This window comes from Labrus mixtus, chromosome 4 (assembly GCF_963584025.1).
Source record: "Labrus mixtus chromosome 4, fLabMix1.1, whole genome shotgun sequence".
NCBI lineage: Eukaryota > Metazoa > Chordata > Actinopteri > Labriformes > Labridae > Labrus > Labrus mixtus.
This window is the reverse complement of record NC_083615.1, coordinates 17,899,601-17,916,975: the sequence shown is the minus strand read 5'-3', so window position 1 is coordinate 17,916,975 and position 17,375 is coordinate 17,899,601. Positions and strand designations below refer to the sequence as shown.

Below are 17,375 nucleotides of genomic sequence, written 5' to 3'. Positions count from 1 at the left end.
AAAACTGTTTTTTGTTTTATTATTTTTAAAGGGGACATATTCTGAAAAATCCACGTTTACAGTGTTGTTGAACATATATTTGGGTAACCTGAGTGTCTACTGACCCAAAAAATGTGAAATTGCATTTAAAGAGACACACACACCAAAACAGAGCGTTCAGAGAGAGCTGGTTTATACAGGGTCACAAACCTCCTCTGGTGCTTGATTCATTAAGATTAAGATTACTTTATTGATCCCTGCAAGGGGAAATTCTGTTTTTACACTCTGTTAATCATGCAACACAGGCTGAAATATACACATGCACAAACAGGATCCTATGGACATGCTCTAATGGAGAGATGTCAGGGTGACGGAGCTGCCCACAGCGGGCGCTCCTGAGCTGGTGGGGGGAGGGGGTTTGGTGCCTTGCTCAAGGGCACCTCGGCAGTGCTCAGGAGGTGATCTGGCACCTCTCCAGCTACCAGACCAACTTCCATATTTGGTCCGCACCGGGACTTGAACCCTCCGGTTCCCAACCCAAGTCCCTACAAACTGAGCTACTGCCGCCCCCATGTTACATTCATGTTATATTTTGATCAAAGCACCGCACAGATGTTTCATTTAGACCACAGGGGACTATTTCAAAAGGTAGAAAAGGGGAATAATATGTCCTCTTTAATATAATTCTCTATCTGTGCTTACGAACCTGTTCAAATTAAAAAGTGTGTAGTATTATTTCTGCCGTGAAGCCCCTTGACTCAAACTCTTCTACCTACATATATGCTGGTCGTTAATTAGACAAATAAATGTAATAAAAGGAAATGTACAGTGTCTTATTATCCACCTATGAAAACGTTACTGAGTGAGTCATTATTCTGAAGGCAAACTTTCCGTGTCCGGTTTCCCCCCACACTAATGGACGGAATTTATGGTGCACTCATGTGAAGTCGGACACATCGGAAACACAAGTTTCCGAGTTATAAAATGCTCATGAACAACTGCTCAAGTCGCAAGAACGACTCGGAAACTCGGAAAATAATTAGGTGCCCGACTTCCCGACTTGACGTCAGAATCGTCATCACATGGGGGACGAAATATGTTAAAATGAAGTCGGAAGAACGACTTCTCAACTCAGAAACTTGGAACACACGAGCAGCACTTAAATGCAGCATTTCTCCTTGAGATTTCTCCTACGTTGGTAACCTTGTTGTCATGGGCAACTCCCCCCGTGTGACCGGCGTTAATACCATAACAACGCTTATACTGTCTTAATCTTTATAAAGTAAACACTCACTTCCGAGTTTTATCAAACATAAGAGACAGGACGTGGACAAGTTGATAAACTCAAACAGCGGGCGGGGCTAAGAGTTTGTCACCGCCTGTGAGACCGGCACATGAATTGAACCGAGCGCTCCCTTCTGTCCGGGCTAGCCTTCTCTCTGCGCAGTAATGAAGTCTCTCCACCAATCAGCTTCCAGAGATGAGGAACGGCCTCCCTCCTGCGCAGCCGTCGCTCTTTGATGATGTAGAGGAAGCGGGACTAGTAGAAAAAGCGACGATAAAAACGGTGGCGGTAACTTCTGTATCAGTCCTCCAGTTTGATGTTGTTTTGATTTGACATTCTTTGTATTTGAATCAGTGTGTTATAAATAGCTGAACACCTTCAAAACAAAAAAAGTAATCATACTCAGTTGATTTTATTTATTATTTTTTAAATGTCTGCAGCAGGAGGCGCCAAGAAGAAAAAAATACTAAACTTCATTGTGACAAGAACTTTTTCTTTTTTTTAATATAACAGTGGTACAATTTAAAATAAATATAATAAAACACTCTTTTTACAATAATCCTGAGACTGACATAAACAATAAGAACAGACCGAGTGACCAGAGATGTGGAGGTGAAGCTACAGCTCGCTGTTGGGACACGTGTTTGATTCCTGGGTAAGTTTAAAGTTTGTGACGATATCAAACCATTTTATGACCTGTTTTGTTACCATGACAACAAAAATACAAGTCCTGCGCAACCGACATTTGGTAAAGTCATTGACATTGGCAACATTGCAGTTTAGACAGTGCTCATGAGTTTGCATGCAGTTTTTTTTAAGGTCATTTATCTCCTATGCATCCGTAGAATTACAGAGATTATATCGTTTCAAAACACACACGGTATCGAAAGATTATCGACAGCTTCTGGACAACCGTTGTATGTTTTTAACTCCTGCAGATTTGATTTCATAGAGTTGTAACTGTTTGCCTTAATTTGAGGGTTTTCACATCAGCAGTCAATCCACTCATCCAACTCTCCACCTTAAAAGCCAGTAAGTGTTCCTTAGACCAGTGGTCCTCAACTCGTCTAGCCTCAGGACCCACCACCAACTACTCCCTAAAACAATCGCGACCCAAATCTCAATTATGTTTCATCGAATCAGATTGATTTAATTAAAGATTGTGCAGTTTTTGGAGTTTGCAGCTTCCGTCCTGCAACCTCAGACCGTTCAAAACATCTGACCGAAGCAAATAATTAAACAAAACTAACACGTTTGAAAAAGTGATTGACAGACTGTTTGAGACCAGGTTTTTTGACCCACTGAAAACAGCTCCACGACCTACTTTGGGTCCTGACCCACCAGTTGAGAACCACTGCCTTAGACTACAGTTTCCACTAAACACGGAAAACAACACGGAAAACCTATATTTCAAATGTAAGGCTTTAAGAAGACAGAGAAAGAGGTTTCAAAATAGCAGGTGACAAAAACGTCCCCTAATACTTGATCACGCTAACAACAAAAACAGCATTTCTACTTGGAATTGAGAATAGAAGGAATGGTTTTGGACGCTTTGAGCATCACTTCTGTCAGTAATAAGACTCTTAACCCGACGACACAGGGATGTCATTTTACAAAACATTGGGTAAGTCTGATTGTCAAATGCGGTATGCCCCCAAAAAATCTTTTCTTCACTGAGCCGTGATCCTGTGCACAGTTTGGACACGTACATTTGACTGAGACGGCATCAAAGTCTTTTGTCCCTCAAAGGCAGCTAACATGACAGTGATATTCAAATGTCAGCACTGGAATCCTAAGTGTTAAAGTTCAGGGTGCGATGTTATGACGAGGTCGTCTGATGCAGGCTGAATTCAAAATGTGAGCATTGTAAGAGCAGCAGCAGTTTGTAATGAGGAGAGAAGAAAGTATGAGATGTGCAATGCAGGGTATGTGACCACAGCCACGGAAAGTCCAGTGGGTCAAAATTGAAGCAGGAGGTGGATCTGGGAAATGTAATGGTTTTATGAAATCTAAAGTATCTGGAGGTTTGTCCAGATTTTTTGCTTTTTTACTCATTGGACTTTTTTTCAGCGCGTTTCAAAATCTCAGCTAACACCGATCTCCTCGAAATACGGTCTTAAAACAAACTTTAATTCTGTATTTGACTTGAATTTAATTGTTATAGTCCTTAAAATGAATGTGTTATTTCTCAATGTTTGCGTACATGTACGATTTTATGACCTGCCTGTTTTATTTGGCTGCCTTTGAGAAACACCTTGTAATTGAGTTTGTTAAAAGTACTCGATGATGGTCATGATTAATGAGATGTTAATGTTACTTTAAATGATAGAAATGAGGGACACATCTCTAAAAGGTAAAACCACAGGTGTAACAGAGACAACCAGTCCTAAACTGTCATCTAAGTATTGATGATAACAAACCAAAGTCAACACCTTTTTGAACACTTTGACGACCTGTGCGTTTGCACCATCGAGGCCCTCATTGGCCCCACTGTGCTGTGATTGGGTATCCAGGAGATTTACATAATGCAAGGCAGGAAACTGCTGGGGGCACAACGCCAGTAAGGGGGCTCCCCAAGGGCTGACCAACTTTAAACCACAGCAGTGGTTAAAAATCGGCAAATTTTGCAATGATAGTAGGAAACCTCCCTTAAGGCCCTGACACACCAAGCAGACGGCAAAGAACTAATCGTCCTCTTGTCTTGGCCAAAAAGTTGCAGACGGCGGCAGTGTGTGTTTATGTGTAAAAGCATGTCAGCCAATGTCGTTTATGGCGTGTTTCTGTGAATTTGAAATGATCACGCGTGGTGAATCTCAAAATGTCAGAGTAATCCCTGTGTCAGTAATGTGTTGTTTCACCTCCGCGACATCTCTGGTCTTCATCAGTCTCACATCCTGAGATGTAACTGAAAAATAATGAAAACTAATCAGGACTAGAGATATAATAATTAGCCGTGATTTTTTTAAACATAACAGGCCAATGATCAGAGGACAGTTCAAGTTCTGTTCATTCCTGTCCTCTGTGAAGTCCAGCGCGAGTTCAGAGCGACAGAAACATCACAGCCCGAGTTCAGAAGTTTCCTCAGGTCAGTTTGAGGCCAGCTTCAGGGGTCTGGAGAGACCACTTCAGGGGTCTGAGGGGTCACTTCAGGAAGGGGAGGCGACAAGGGGGTCGTCCTGGGGGTCTTCACACTGTCAAGTTCAAGGATAAGGGTCGAGATTCGGTGTGAAAAAGGCCTGAGAGGAGTCGAGGACAGGGTTTCATTGTGGGTCACATTTCAGACGATGTTTGGGGGATATTTAAACGACTCACATGTTTGTTTGTTAAAATCGACAGACTCTGAGGGCCCAATCGGACAGCTGCTCACATTAAACATTGACCAGAGCGCACAATAATAACCTCAGTAAGAATACTTCAGTTCAACTTAACCAATTCCCGGCTTAATACCTGCAGCACAAAGGGGTCAAAGTTCATGGCTACTCTATGAAATATCGTTTGTTCTCAGTGTTTTTCATGAGTCAGAGGGTGCAGGTCTAGAAACACTTCTTTTTTTTGTTGAAACTTGATTAACAACCGCAAAATCTCACCATGTTTGTGTGAGCAAACACTGCACGTGTAAGTTTCTACCAGAATAAAAACCCAGACTAGAGTTAAAAATTCTGCATCAAGGTTTGAAAATTGGAAACTATAATTTTTTAAAAGTGTGTTCACGGCCCAGGAAGGGCAGGTGAAGAACAATTGAGTCGCATTTGATTGATGACCAAAAATGTCTCCTTGTTTGTCTGAACTCGGGCTTACACACTACAAATCAAGGTTTTAACGGTTTTAAAGATGAGGGAAAAAAGACGATCCTTATGCATGATGGGAAAGGAGTCAAGGTTTTTTGGAGCTTGAATTGTTTGACTAAGAAGTCTGTGTATATCTTGGCGTCTGGATGCATTTGTATGGGCTGAAAACAAAACATATTAAAATATTTAGTTTAAAAAGACATCAAAAACCAGCAGCAAGGATTTGGAGGATCTGATGTCCACAAGAAAGAAGGAGTTGAATTCAGGGGGTTTACAGGAGCAAATCACGCACGTTTTGGGGGCACACGTTCTGAGATTATAAAAAAAAAACTCCTGTCCGAACCCCTTCAGGAATGTGGAAACCAGGATAATAAGGGTTTAAGTTCCAGGCCTGTCGGGGCTCTCAGGAGGACCTGATGTCATTTTTTTTTGGTGTTTTTGCGGATGAATTTCGAGCAGCAGAGTCCGTGTTCAGGCCTGCGGGGGCGACGGCGGGCTGGCGGCCAGGTCGTGCAGCTTCCTGATGTGTTTCTTCAGGTCAAAGTTCCTGCAGAAGCCCTTCCCGCAGGTGGGGCAGGTGAAGGGCTTCTTGTCGTTGTGCGTGTGCATGTGGAAGGTGAGGTTGTACACCTGGTGGAACGCCTTGCTGCAGATGGAGCACTTGAACTGTTTCTCCCCGCTGTGCGTCAGCTTGTGGTTCTTGTAGTTCCCTGCAGGACGACAGAGTCACGAGGAGTCAGAAGACACAACGCACAGTTTGAAAGCAGAATCATTAATGAGACACTTGTACATTACGGCACGACTTTTGGCTGCTTTTCCTCTGAAGCAAAGTCTTGTCAGAGGTTGTAACTCTTCAAATACAACTTAACATTAAAGTAATCAAGCCCTTAGTGTGCAAAACATCATGCGGCACATTGTCAGGAATGACCTCGGCGCTGATGATGATGATGTGCAGCACGGTGCGGCAAACTGTCTGCATGTGCTAAAATGATGGCATGCAAATTTCCAATGTGCATGAAAAATAAATCAATTGAATTTAAATTTTTATTTGTATAGCGTCAAATCATAACAAGTGTTATCTCGAGACACTTTACAAAAGAGCAGGTAAAAGACCTTACTTATTGCTATATTACAAAGATCCGGCCTATCCATCATGAGCGCTTTGCAGCACAAAGCAGCAAAAGTTACAGTGGTAAGAAAAAACTGCCTTATTAAAAGGCAGAACTCTTCGGCCGGATCCCCGGCTCATGACGAAACAGCCCTCACAGGACTAGACTGCGCCGGGCTTGGAAAGGGATAGGGGGAGAAAATGTCAAAACAGAGATTTTTAGAGCACTCCACTTGAAATGACTCACTCGTTGTGCATTACATCTTATTTATCTTGTTTTTGGAAACATAGGAACAAATGTCTCTTTGTGTTATAATGACTGTGAACGTGTGAGCTGCAGTGATTTGATCCTTCTGATTGATAGAAAGATACTCCTTCAAATTTTTGGGCATCCCTCTCCTGGAGCGTGAACATCAGAGAGGAGGCGTTCCAGGAGGACTATGTCCACAAGAACACGTATCAACTTCTACAGAGCGGTCATTGAAAGCGTTCTAACAGGGAGCAAACATCAGCACACTGAATGTCCTTTAAATTGTCTTTATCTGGGTAAGAGCAGCAAAACAATCAGCCCTCATCAGCGTTGCAGGCAACAAGCAGAAAAACGCCCCTTATGTACCGGAAAAGTGTCAGTAAAGGTTAAAGGTTAATTTCACACACAAAACAGGAGGCTCTGTGTCTCCTTCTTTGTCTCTCTCTCTGCTTCTTAAAGTCATTGGATCACCGCCGACACAGGTACAGGACATTTACACCGTCACCACCCGCTGCAAGAGGAAAGCATCACACATCCTGCAGGACTCTACCCATCCCGACACGCGGTCTGATCCCCGACCGTCCTTCAAAAAACAGTTGCAATGCATCGGTGCAAGAACCAAACGCCCACAGTTTTTATCTCCCAGGAAATGAGACTATACTGAACAGCAGCACTTAGCATCACTGTGGCTCTGATGTTTTATCAATTTATGATTGATATTTAAATTAATCTGTTAATGCAGGAAATGGCTCTGTCACAGCAGCTGCAATCACAGCCAAGATATTAAATAAAAACACTGGACAACAAACAAAACATGAAATATACTAAAATCTGTTTTTAAAAACAGATTAAAATTTACAAATTATAAATTTAGATATTTCAAAAATGGGATGAACAAATTCAGTGCACAAAGGCAAACTGTCTTTCTTTCTTTCTTTCTTTGTCAGTGAAGTCTCTCTCTGCTTCATCAACTTCTTATGACTTATTTTTTTCTTTCTTTTTTTTTTTCCAACTCGTGCTAGAACAGCGTCCGATAATTCTGCATATTTAGATCTCAGTTAGGTTAATTGTCTCCTGTTGCTATGGAAACGTTCAAATGGTGATTAATGACCTGGTGATGTGAAGATCTCTGAACATGGACAGGTGGTTACATTATGTTGTCTTTCCCCCTCATGTGGATTTTCAAATTAAAGCAAAGAATGGAGCGGAATTTAAAACTGCATCGTTAAAATAATGTGAATAGAGTGTCAAAAAAAAATGATCATGAAGTGAAAAGCATTGATTTCACGGTAAAACATGTTATTCAGAATCATTATAATTAAACGATATAAATGTATAATAACAGATGCCATTCAGAAGTGTTTTGGGCTGATTGGAGAGTATTATGCTAATGTCACAGCGATGATGCCTTCAAAATAAAAGCACAGAAACTCGATCAGGTCTTCCTCCCTTTGCTTAAAACAAAACATTGGCTATAAAACAAAAATAACGACGTGTTTCTGGTCTTTTTTCCCCTCACCTTTCTGATGAAATCCTTTCCCGCAGAACTCGCACACGAACGGTTTGTATCCCGCGTGGATGCGCGTGTGCGTGTTGAGCGTGGAGCTGCGGTTGAAGGCTTTCCCGCACTGGTTACACTTGTGCGGTTTTTCCTGAAAGATTAAAAAAAAAAAAAAAAATGTTATCACGGTGCAAAAAATAAAATGAAATACACAAATGACAGAAATAATATTAACTAGCTAAGAGTCCAAAGTGATGCAAGGAGACGATCTGCAGCCTCCATCTTTAATGTCTGAACTTACTAACTTACTTATTAATGATCATTATAATATTTATATTAAAACATAATCAGAAAATAATGAAAATGATTTTAGATTTTCTGCCGAATTAAAAAAACAGGTGTTTAATTCTTCTGCAGGAATAAAAAGGTGTTAAATGAGCGTCTCGGTGACGCCACAGCAGGAGGAGCTCGAGCACAACAAACAGGCTGAGCAGCGCGCGAGGAGCACCACACACACACACACACACACAAACTCTCAACCAATCAGAGCGCAACAAACCGTAGGCCTTCTAAATTAATATTCATATTAATCAACTCGACAGTGAGGACAGCTCAACAATGATTATAAAGTTGAAATGATTATTTTGACCTTCCTGATAAATGGACCTTTTTTTTATAATGAGCAGTAAGTAAGAATCATTTGATCTTTGAGCTTTGATTCAAAAAACAGTTTGATGTTTTTAAAGCCCCGCCCACAACTAATGAAAAAAAACGTGATTGAAACGCTCTACTGTCATGTCATTGATTTGATTGACAGTTCTTTAAAAACGCACGTGAGAAATTAGATATCAAAGTTAATCATGTTTTTTTTTGTGCTTACTGTTTACCTGTTTACATCTTGAGGAATCACAACTTTAATTATTATTATATATTCATATTTGTTGGTAATTAGTTCTGCTTATATTTCTATTTTATTCTATATTTATATACGTCATAAAATATTTGAGAGCAACTGTTACGACAACATTTCCCCCGGGACAACATTTCCCCCGGGATTAATAAAATATTTCTGATTCAGATGGTAACATTTTCATTTGAATATGGGTTTGAAATCGTTCAAGACATTTCAATTTAGGTTTAATAGTATTTGTTCTAATTTTAGTGAATCACAATATGCAAGAAAAATAATAGAATAGAAGTGTCTGTCTGTGTGTGTGTGTGTGTGTTTGTTTGTGTGTTACCTGAGTGTGGATGATCTTGTGTCTGCACAGTGTGCTCGCCTGTCGGAATCCTTTCCCGCAAACTTTACACACAAACGGTCGCGCGCCCGTGTGCACGGGCATGTGGCGGGTCAGGTTGTAGTGCGCGTTAAACACCTGAGAGAGAGAGAGAGATGACAATAATCCTTTAAATACATAGGCCTATTGAATATGTAAAATGTGTTTAAAAACAAAACATTAATAAGATATCTTAAAATAGGAAATCATTCTCGAGTTTTCTCTTAAATAAAAGTAAATAAATGGACAGATTCAGGAATCAAATTAGAGAATTTGTCATACAAAACAATGACAAAATGTCAATTTCAAATTAAAAGCCCGTAATTATCAGGATTATATGGGTTAATGGGATAATCGGGGGGTTGTTTCCATTAAAGCCAGCAAGAATAAAATAAAGAGGGAAATAAAAATGACATCGTGGTCTCTTTGATTCTCTGATTGAGTCTAATTAAAGGTCACGTGGACAGGGAGCATTTAAAGGTCTTTAATGAGGTTTTAATTGACGTTTAATTTCAAAGTAAACCTGCATGGACAACAGTCACGAGACGAAACACGACATGCTTGTTGTTTTAGTTCCAGTTTGTATTAATGAGTTATAAATGAGGAATTTTGATGTATTTTTTGTCAGAATATTTATTTTAAGTGAAGCTTGCTTTATCTTTTAATTTATTTATTTTTACCGAGATGACTTTCTGTGGTGGGGTGTTGCTTAAAATCTGAAAACTAAAATATTTCAGTGAACAAGAGGACTTTAAATGTTGACCCTACATTTTTTAATTTCATTTTAATCTAGACACATTAGATTAGATTAGATATTAATTGCCGTTTGCACAGGTAGCCTATTTCTCCCTGAGTCAGCTCTAAGAACAAGTTAAAAGTATATACATAAAAAAGAATAGCAATATAAAAATGAGAGTGTAGATATAAATAATAATTATGAACTAAATCGTACAAAACTATACACTCTTGAATATTAATTTCTAAAAATAAATCTCTTTTTTTCACTGCGAACTCTGATCTGATTCCCTCAATAAATCTGTGTTTTTATCATCATTATAAAATCAATCTTAACACTCATAAGACTCTTTTTCTTTTCATTTGTAGCCTACTTTTGATTTCTATTTATTCTGAATTAATTCTACATTTAAGGATGAAGCTGTGTGGCTTTAATTCATGAAATATGTTTTGATATATAGCGTCATTATGTCTTCATGTCGCCTCGATATTTGAATTGTAATTTATTTGCAAATAATAAATGAATAATTAAAATAATTGATGTCGCTGCACTTACTGAAGCTTTCAGATGAATCCCCTCAACTCACGCGGGAGATAAAAGTCATTTTAATGGTTTTAATTTGATTATTCGCGAGTTTAATGAGCCTACAGCAGATTCTGATCAAAACGTATAAGTCTGCTTTCCTTTCTTTTTCTCTGTCTGTGTTTTTAAAATGAAAACATTGTGACTAAAAACGGTCAGAATAAATCAGATTTTTAGCTGTTTTAATTAATTAAAAATCTCTCCAAAGATTCTGGATCTCTGTAGATCTGCAGGACTTCCAGAGGTCTTAAAACATGAAAGCTGCTCCTCTCACCTTTCCGCAGACCTCGCAGGTGAACACTTTGGGTTTGTTGCCCGGGCACGAGCCGCCGAGCCGGGCTGCAGCAGCCGCGGAGCTCTTGAAGATCTTGTCTGTGAGGATCTGGTCCCGCTCCTTCATGAAGTGCTGGATCTGACTTTGAGACACCGGAAACCGCTCCCCGGCCTGCTGCACGCCCGGTTTGTTCTTCTCCGCCATGAAGGCTTTGTGTCGCGCGCTCAGCAGGTACGAGGCCATGGGGTGCAGGTTCACCAGGCCGCCGGGCGGAGGGCACGCGCCGCCGTCACCGCTGCAGTTCAGGTAACACACGGTGCCCATGGTAGCGGGAAACGAGGACTGGTTGACCACGCGGGGTCTGAACAGTTTATACTGGCCGCTCTGGTTCCCCGAGTCCTCCTGCTGGTTCTTATAGTTCAGCCCGAAACCCAGAAAGTCCGCGGGCGCGCCGAGAGAGGACGAGTCCAGGTGGCCCGGATCCAGCCCGGTGATGCTGAGCCGGTGGCCCGACTCGTACCCGAGCGGCAAAAGCGGGATCATACAGTGCAGCGAGGACGGGCACACGTCGGGTTTCCCCACGGGAGCGGACTGGAACCAGCTGGGGAGCGGTATCGACTTGGGCTCGGGCGTCCTGGCCATAATCCGGTCGATGGAGAAAGCGAGAGGCTTGCTGCTGCTGCTGCTGCCGCCGGAGGTGAGCATGTCGGAGCCCGCGGGCTGGCTCCCGGAAGCCGGGGGGGAGCTGAGGATCCCCGCTGGGCGGCGGAGAGGACCGTCCATCAGCTCCGCATCAACAACAACGAGGAGCTGCTGGAGGGAAGCCGGGGGTCGGAGCTGCTCCTCACCGGCCCGCAGGAAAGGGCATCATCTGCCGGGGAACCCCCCCACCGAATCTCCGGCCCCGTTCCCCCGCTTATTGACGACAATCAGGGCGGCCGTGACTCGCTCGATAACGGCGTGCGGAGAGCCGAGACCTGCCGATCGTTACCGTCCAGGAAGGAGAGCGGAAAAGTAGATAATTTGTTCAATCTTCCTCTGTCGATTCTCTGCACTTGTCGCCGCTGGAGGAGGAGGAGAGGAGGAGGAGGAGGAGGTCGTCCCTCACTGGGCAGGACTCCTGGTCAACTGGAAGGTGTTTGGTAAATCCCAGGTCTCCTTGTGGTTTCTCGTGACATCATGTTTTTTTTTTCTAATCGCAGGAGGAAGACGCGCAAATAGCCGCGGGGTCAGGAGCTGTCAGAGTTTCACATCAGATTTGGACGCTCCTGAGAGCCAGCCCTTTTTACGCACGCCTCACAGAAGACGGAGCTGTCATGAGGCTGAACTTGAGACAGAAAACGGATCGAGATATTGAACAAGAAATGGATTTCCAGTCACCGATCTCAGCCTGGGTGGGCTCTGGCTCTTTGAATCTCACACTTTCACTCCAGCGCCTTTTTTTGCTTTTCTTTTCTTTTCTTTTCTTTTCTTTTCTTGAACGCAGCACATTTTTCGATGCCAAAAAAAAACTTTCCTACACAGACTCAGAACAATCTCCGCAGAAGAAGACACCTGAGAAATGAGAAATAACCCGCGCGCTCTCGTTTTAACAAGCTCGTGTCCCTTTTTGGGGGGCGATATCACAGGAATCAGACTTTAATAGCTCGGTGGACAGAAGCGCAAATTCTGCAGAATGAATCAGTGAGACTAAAGGTGTAGGGAATCATTCATCCTATCAGACATGAAGCTCAGGCTGAGTGGGTTTGATGCTGAATTTCTTCTTCAGAGGTTTGAACAAAAGATGGAGATAAAAGCAGAGAAGGCCTGAAGAGCAACGGGCGCGCTGCACAAAACAAACAGAGACATAAATAAGACTTTTGTGTGTGTGTTTAGACTGAATCCTAAACTCTCTTTTTTCTAAATGCATTTCTCAAATTTACGTACAAACATTTCTTTACGGGAAAAATGCGTTTTATTTTTTTGTGAACATTATAAACGTGTTTTTTTTTAAACCTGCAACTGATAAAGATGATTATTTTTATTTCCTCTGACGGCGAAACAATAAAAATATATTTTTTTCTTAACCCCCATGGCATCAGATTAATTTAACTACCCTGTTAACTCATTAAGGACAAAAATGACCACTTGAGGATATTTTCATAAAAAAACATTAGCATTATGTAATCAAACTGGCATTTAAAGGGTTAAATTCCTCAAAATTATTGAATGTTTGGTAGTTTTGATCAGGGCTGAAGATGTTTAAGAGATTTATGCAGAAAGAAAACATGAATCTGTTCTATTTTTACAGCAGTTTTTTGGAAGTGGACAGTTTTGTCCTTAATGACTTAAGAGGGTAGTAAAACAAATTTGTCAGGAGAGAGACTTTCTTATAAAAAATTGTGCCATATGTACTAACAGCCAAAATGATGGACATCAATGTCCATAATGATGCACGAGGGTTAATGGATAAAACAAGAGCATTTAAAGAGTAACTAAACCCTAAAACCACTATTTTCAACTATAAACCTCTGTATTTGAGTATTAAGTAGTGTTATGGATCAATTCAAGTCCAAATCTCGACATCCTCAAATCTCAAAAAATAACAACACTAATTAATGAAAAAAAAGATCAAACGAATTATTTTAACTGCAAAGTAAAACGTGAAATCTGAAGCTACCGTATTGTTCATAATAGACCGAAGGCCGCGAGCTCGTACGAGAAAAACGTGCAGAAAAAAACCCTTCACCTAAAAAAAATAAATAAATCTAATTATTTAAGTAAAACATGAATATTAAATGTTGCAGCTGATTCATAAAGAATATTTTTCCCACCCTTTGGTGTATTTTCTTTAAAAGGACATTTTTCACTTCGGTAATAATTTCTGTCATCATTCGTATTTTGTTTTTAATATTCTGATAGTGTGGTAAATGTTTGTTATTTTGCCCTTATGTTTATATAAATATAAATGTAGTGTTTTATATAAACTATGAGGTTTAATGTTACTGAATGTTGAATCTCTGTCAAGGCAGAGGCCTAAAAACTCGGGAGATGACACACACTGTAGAGCTCTGTGTGACGTCACTGCACATATACACCTATGCTTCACAGCGCAGGAGACGTAGAGGTGTGGCACTTCTTAATATTTTTTTATTTTAATCCTTTGCTAATTGATTTTGCACCAAGACACCACCGAGGCAAATTCCTCACATGTGTAAAATGAACCTGGCAATAAAAACCGATTCAGAGTTTTAGTTACAAGACTTTGGTCTGTAAGGACTTGGGTTGGGAGGCGGGTGTTTGTTTATTTGTAACAAATGTTTCATATCGTGTTTGTCTTTGTAAACTACGACTGGATGCTTTGAATTTCACGTCTGGATCTATTTATATTCAAGACTGTATGAATCATGCTACGATCAATTCTGGATGTATATATATATATATATATATATATTTTATATTTGTTAGGGTTTATTTACTGTGTATTTATTATGATATTGGTTTTATTTCTCTTAGCATCTCTTTTAATTATCTTTGAATGTTTTTATTGTTTGCTTCATTTTAGCTTATTCCCTCCTCTTATTTTATTATTATTTATTTATTTTTCACTTTTTTACTTTCACATTTCTCTTATCTTGAATTCTAATTTTATTGTTTTCATCTCTTCTTAATGCTCTCATTTATCTTCCCTTTTTGGTTTTTTATTCGTTTCATTTCATCAATTATTCCACACCAGTCTCCTGAAGGCAGAGCCGCTGGATTCAGCCACTTTTCTTGTGATTGATTTCTTCTTTGCAGCAGCTTTGGCTCACTCCTCTTCAGATTCAGATGAGGCCCAAGTAGAGACCCTCAAAGTTCAGAGGAATATGAGTCATAAATACCTTAACTCATGTTTAATGAATATCATTCCAATAAAAGCTCAGTTTAGAACAGTTCCAAAATATCTGAAAATCATCTGCCTCAGTTGAGCCACACCATCTCCAACAAATCCTACTTGTCACCCCACATTTGTTGTCTTAAAGAGGACATATTCTTCTCCACCTTTTCAAACAGTCTCATGTGGTCTAAATGAAACATCTGTGCTGTGCTTTGGTCAAAATATAACACGAATCAAGCACCAGAGGAGGTTTGTGACCCTGTATAAACCAGCTCTCTCAGAACGCTCCGTTTTGGTGTGTGTGTCTCTTTAAATGCAATGAGCCCCACCTGAGTTTTCCCCGTAGACATCACTCCTTCGCTAGCAAGAATAAAAATGGCGGACCTGCTCAAAAGTTTTGTTCTAGGCTGGGGGTGGAGTCCATGGGTGGAGATACCAGGGCAGGGGAGGGGATTTTCTTTTTACCAGAATCCCACTGTGACATCACAAGGAGAGCACATTTGAAAAGGAGCATTTTTCTCTGTGTTGTAAGACTTATGCAGACCACAAACAAAGGACTGGATGGGTTTATTTCACATTTTGTGGGTCAGTAGACACTCAGGTTACCCAAATATATGTTCAAAAACACTGTAGAAGTGGATTTGTCATAATATGTCCCCTTTGAAATAAAAATAATTCAATCCCTGGAGTGAGCTGCAAATATCATCCCTTGCCTCTGCTGAGAGCCTCACTCCTGCTTCCTTTTCCCCACTTCTCTTTAATATATAAGGTGTTGTCACTTTTTGCATTAAGGAGGCCTTTTAAAAAAAATTAGAAATAGATTACTTGGCATTAAACTGAAGGCAGAATTCAAGATTTTATAAAACTCATCTTTTTCCTGTTGATAAACCTTTACATTTCAAGTCTGGTTGAAATAATATCGCAACTGAAGGTATCTGAAAAAGTCCTTCTGCTCAAGGCCGTGTTGGTCATGAAGATTTGGAAAACTTTGTAACACACATTTATTTGTGAATTAGAGATATGTTGTTAGACCTTTTTTATTCACTTTTCTAGTGATTGATTTCTTACTTGAAGCTAAAAGAGACTGCAGCAGATTTGGATCACTCCTCTTATTCAGTCGTAGGATGTGGCCCGAGTAGAAACCCTTAATGAATTAAATCTAATTTCTTCTTCTTGTTTTTTGTCTTTGCTGTAATTTGGTTTAAGGTTGCAGAATGGTCACAACATGAAGGTGTGATTAAGGCTGTATTATTATTATCACACTAAAAGAGAAAAATACTAGCAGTTCTAATAGTGTCTTGCAGGACTCAGGCTTCTTTTGTCGTTTGTAGGAAAAAGGCTTGATGCTCATTTGAATGAGGAAGGAAAAGAAGCTGCAGCTGATGGACGGCAGCCAGCAGACACTCTCCAAGAGACAGAAACACTTTAAAAAAACCAACCTTTAGAGTAAAGGCAGAGTGGGGAAACGATCATTTAAAAGTGAAGAACTAAACCAAAAATGGAGAGAGGTGAGAACGCAGAAAAGTTTACAGACCGATGCAGAGCTGGCTAAACACTGAAGCTTCGGTGTCCACCACATGGCAACCTGCGTTAGCATCAACTCTAGAGAGGAGGGGGCGGGGGGAGACAGCTATACAATGTTTTGAATTTGGACAGCAGTACCCATTTTAAACACTAGGTGTCAGAGTTATATACTGCTCCTTTAAGTCGAAGTACACTTGAATGAAACGTACTCACCTTTGGAACTTTCCATCTCAGCTCTTTGGATTCCCATTTTCTCTTCATTGTTCCTGTAAATAAGTCCTTTAAATGCAAGGTTGGTCTTTTAAAAAAAAAGAAACTTGCAGGAAAGGAGCCACAGGTTGGATTCAAACCTGGGCTGCCCACTTGGAGGACTCCAGCATCCACACATCGAGTGCACACACCGAACACCAGGCTACTGCCGCCCCCCTCACTTCTGTCTTTAGGTTATTTCTTTGTACAATGGTGGTGGACGAAGGACTCGGATGTTTTTCTGAAGTGAAAACAATAATGTCATAGTTCTGCATTTCAACTATTAGCCAACAAAAAGGCTTTTAGAGTTCATATGGTCCATTTAGAAATGTTTAATTCATGAGTCTTCAAGGTCCTGAAATGTCTTATATGTGTAGTTTTTCATGACTTTTTTCGATTCAAGGTAAGCAGCTCTGGTAAGAGAAAAATAAAGTGAAACAGATTTTAAGTGTCTGTGAGGGTCTTTGATTTATAACAATAAATGTATTATTTCAGTTTATAATCCCTTTAAAGTCGATCTCATAGTAGTGAAATAAATTACGTATATATTATCTTCTAAAATGTGGTGGAGTAGTTGTTTAAAAAATTGACGTACTACTAGAAAACTTAAAGGAACAGTGTGTGGGATTTTGTGACCCCTAGTGTTGATGTAAGAGATTGCAACCATCTATAAACCATTCCCCAAAACCTACACTTCTACAAATACAAGCCTGACTGAGAGAGTACAGTGCCTGCAAAGAGAAAGAAAATAAAAACACTTGTATTGTTGTATTAAAGGACCAATCAGTGAGATGTGTAGTGAGTGAAATGATAAAGTGACCTTACTATATGATCAGACATTAAGGAAACATGCTATGTTGAAGTGCTGGCTTCTCTGACAACAATGCAGCAGCCAGTATGTCCTCCTCCTAACTTTAGATTCTGGTCCTGAATGCTCTGGATTTGTTTGGACCAGAGAAGGTAGGC

The 17,375-nt window shown here is 40.4% G+C and overlaps 1 protein-coding gene across 1 annotated transcript; it reads right to left on the bottom strand.

The window, feature by feature from the left end:
• Positions 1-5,316: 5,316 nt before the first annotated feature.
• fezf1 (FEZ family zinc finger 1) lies at positions 5,317-11,685 on the bottom strand. The gene is made up of 4 exons (XM_061036149.1): positions 10,781-11,685; positions 9,153-9,287; positions 7,930-8,062; positions 5,317-5,762 (listed from the first exon to the last, which is right to left on the bottom strand). The coding sequence occupies exons 1-4, from the start codon at positions 11,561-11,563 to the stop codon at positions 5,524-5,526; spliced, it is 1,290 nt and encodes a 429-aa protein (XP_060892132.1). The 5' UTR covers positions 11,564-11,685; the 3' UTR covers positions 5,317-5,523.
• Between the last annotated feature and the right edge of the window lie 5,690 nt (positions 11,686-17,375).

What these genes read in the sequence shown, in the direction of transcription:
- fezf1 (XM_061036149.1), bottom strand. Translation starts at nt 11,563, where the DNA reads ATGGACGGTCCTCTCCGCCGCCCAGCGGGGATCCTCAGCTCCCCCCCG. An exon ending in CCTGCGAGGTCTGCGGAAAG is followed by an intron (nt 9,288 to 10,780) that starts GTGAGAGGAGCA and finishes TCTCTCTCTCAG; the next exon opens with GTGTTTAACGCGCACTACAA. An exon ending in GAAAGGATTTCATCAGAAAG is followed by an intron (nt 5,763 to 7,929) that starts GTGAGGGGAAAA and finishes GTCGTCCTGCAG; the next exon opens with GGAACTACAAGAACCACAAG.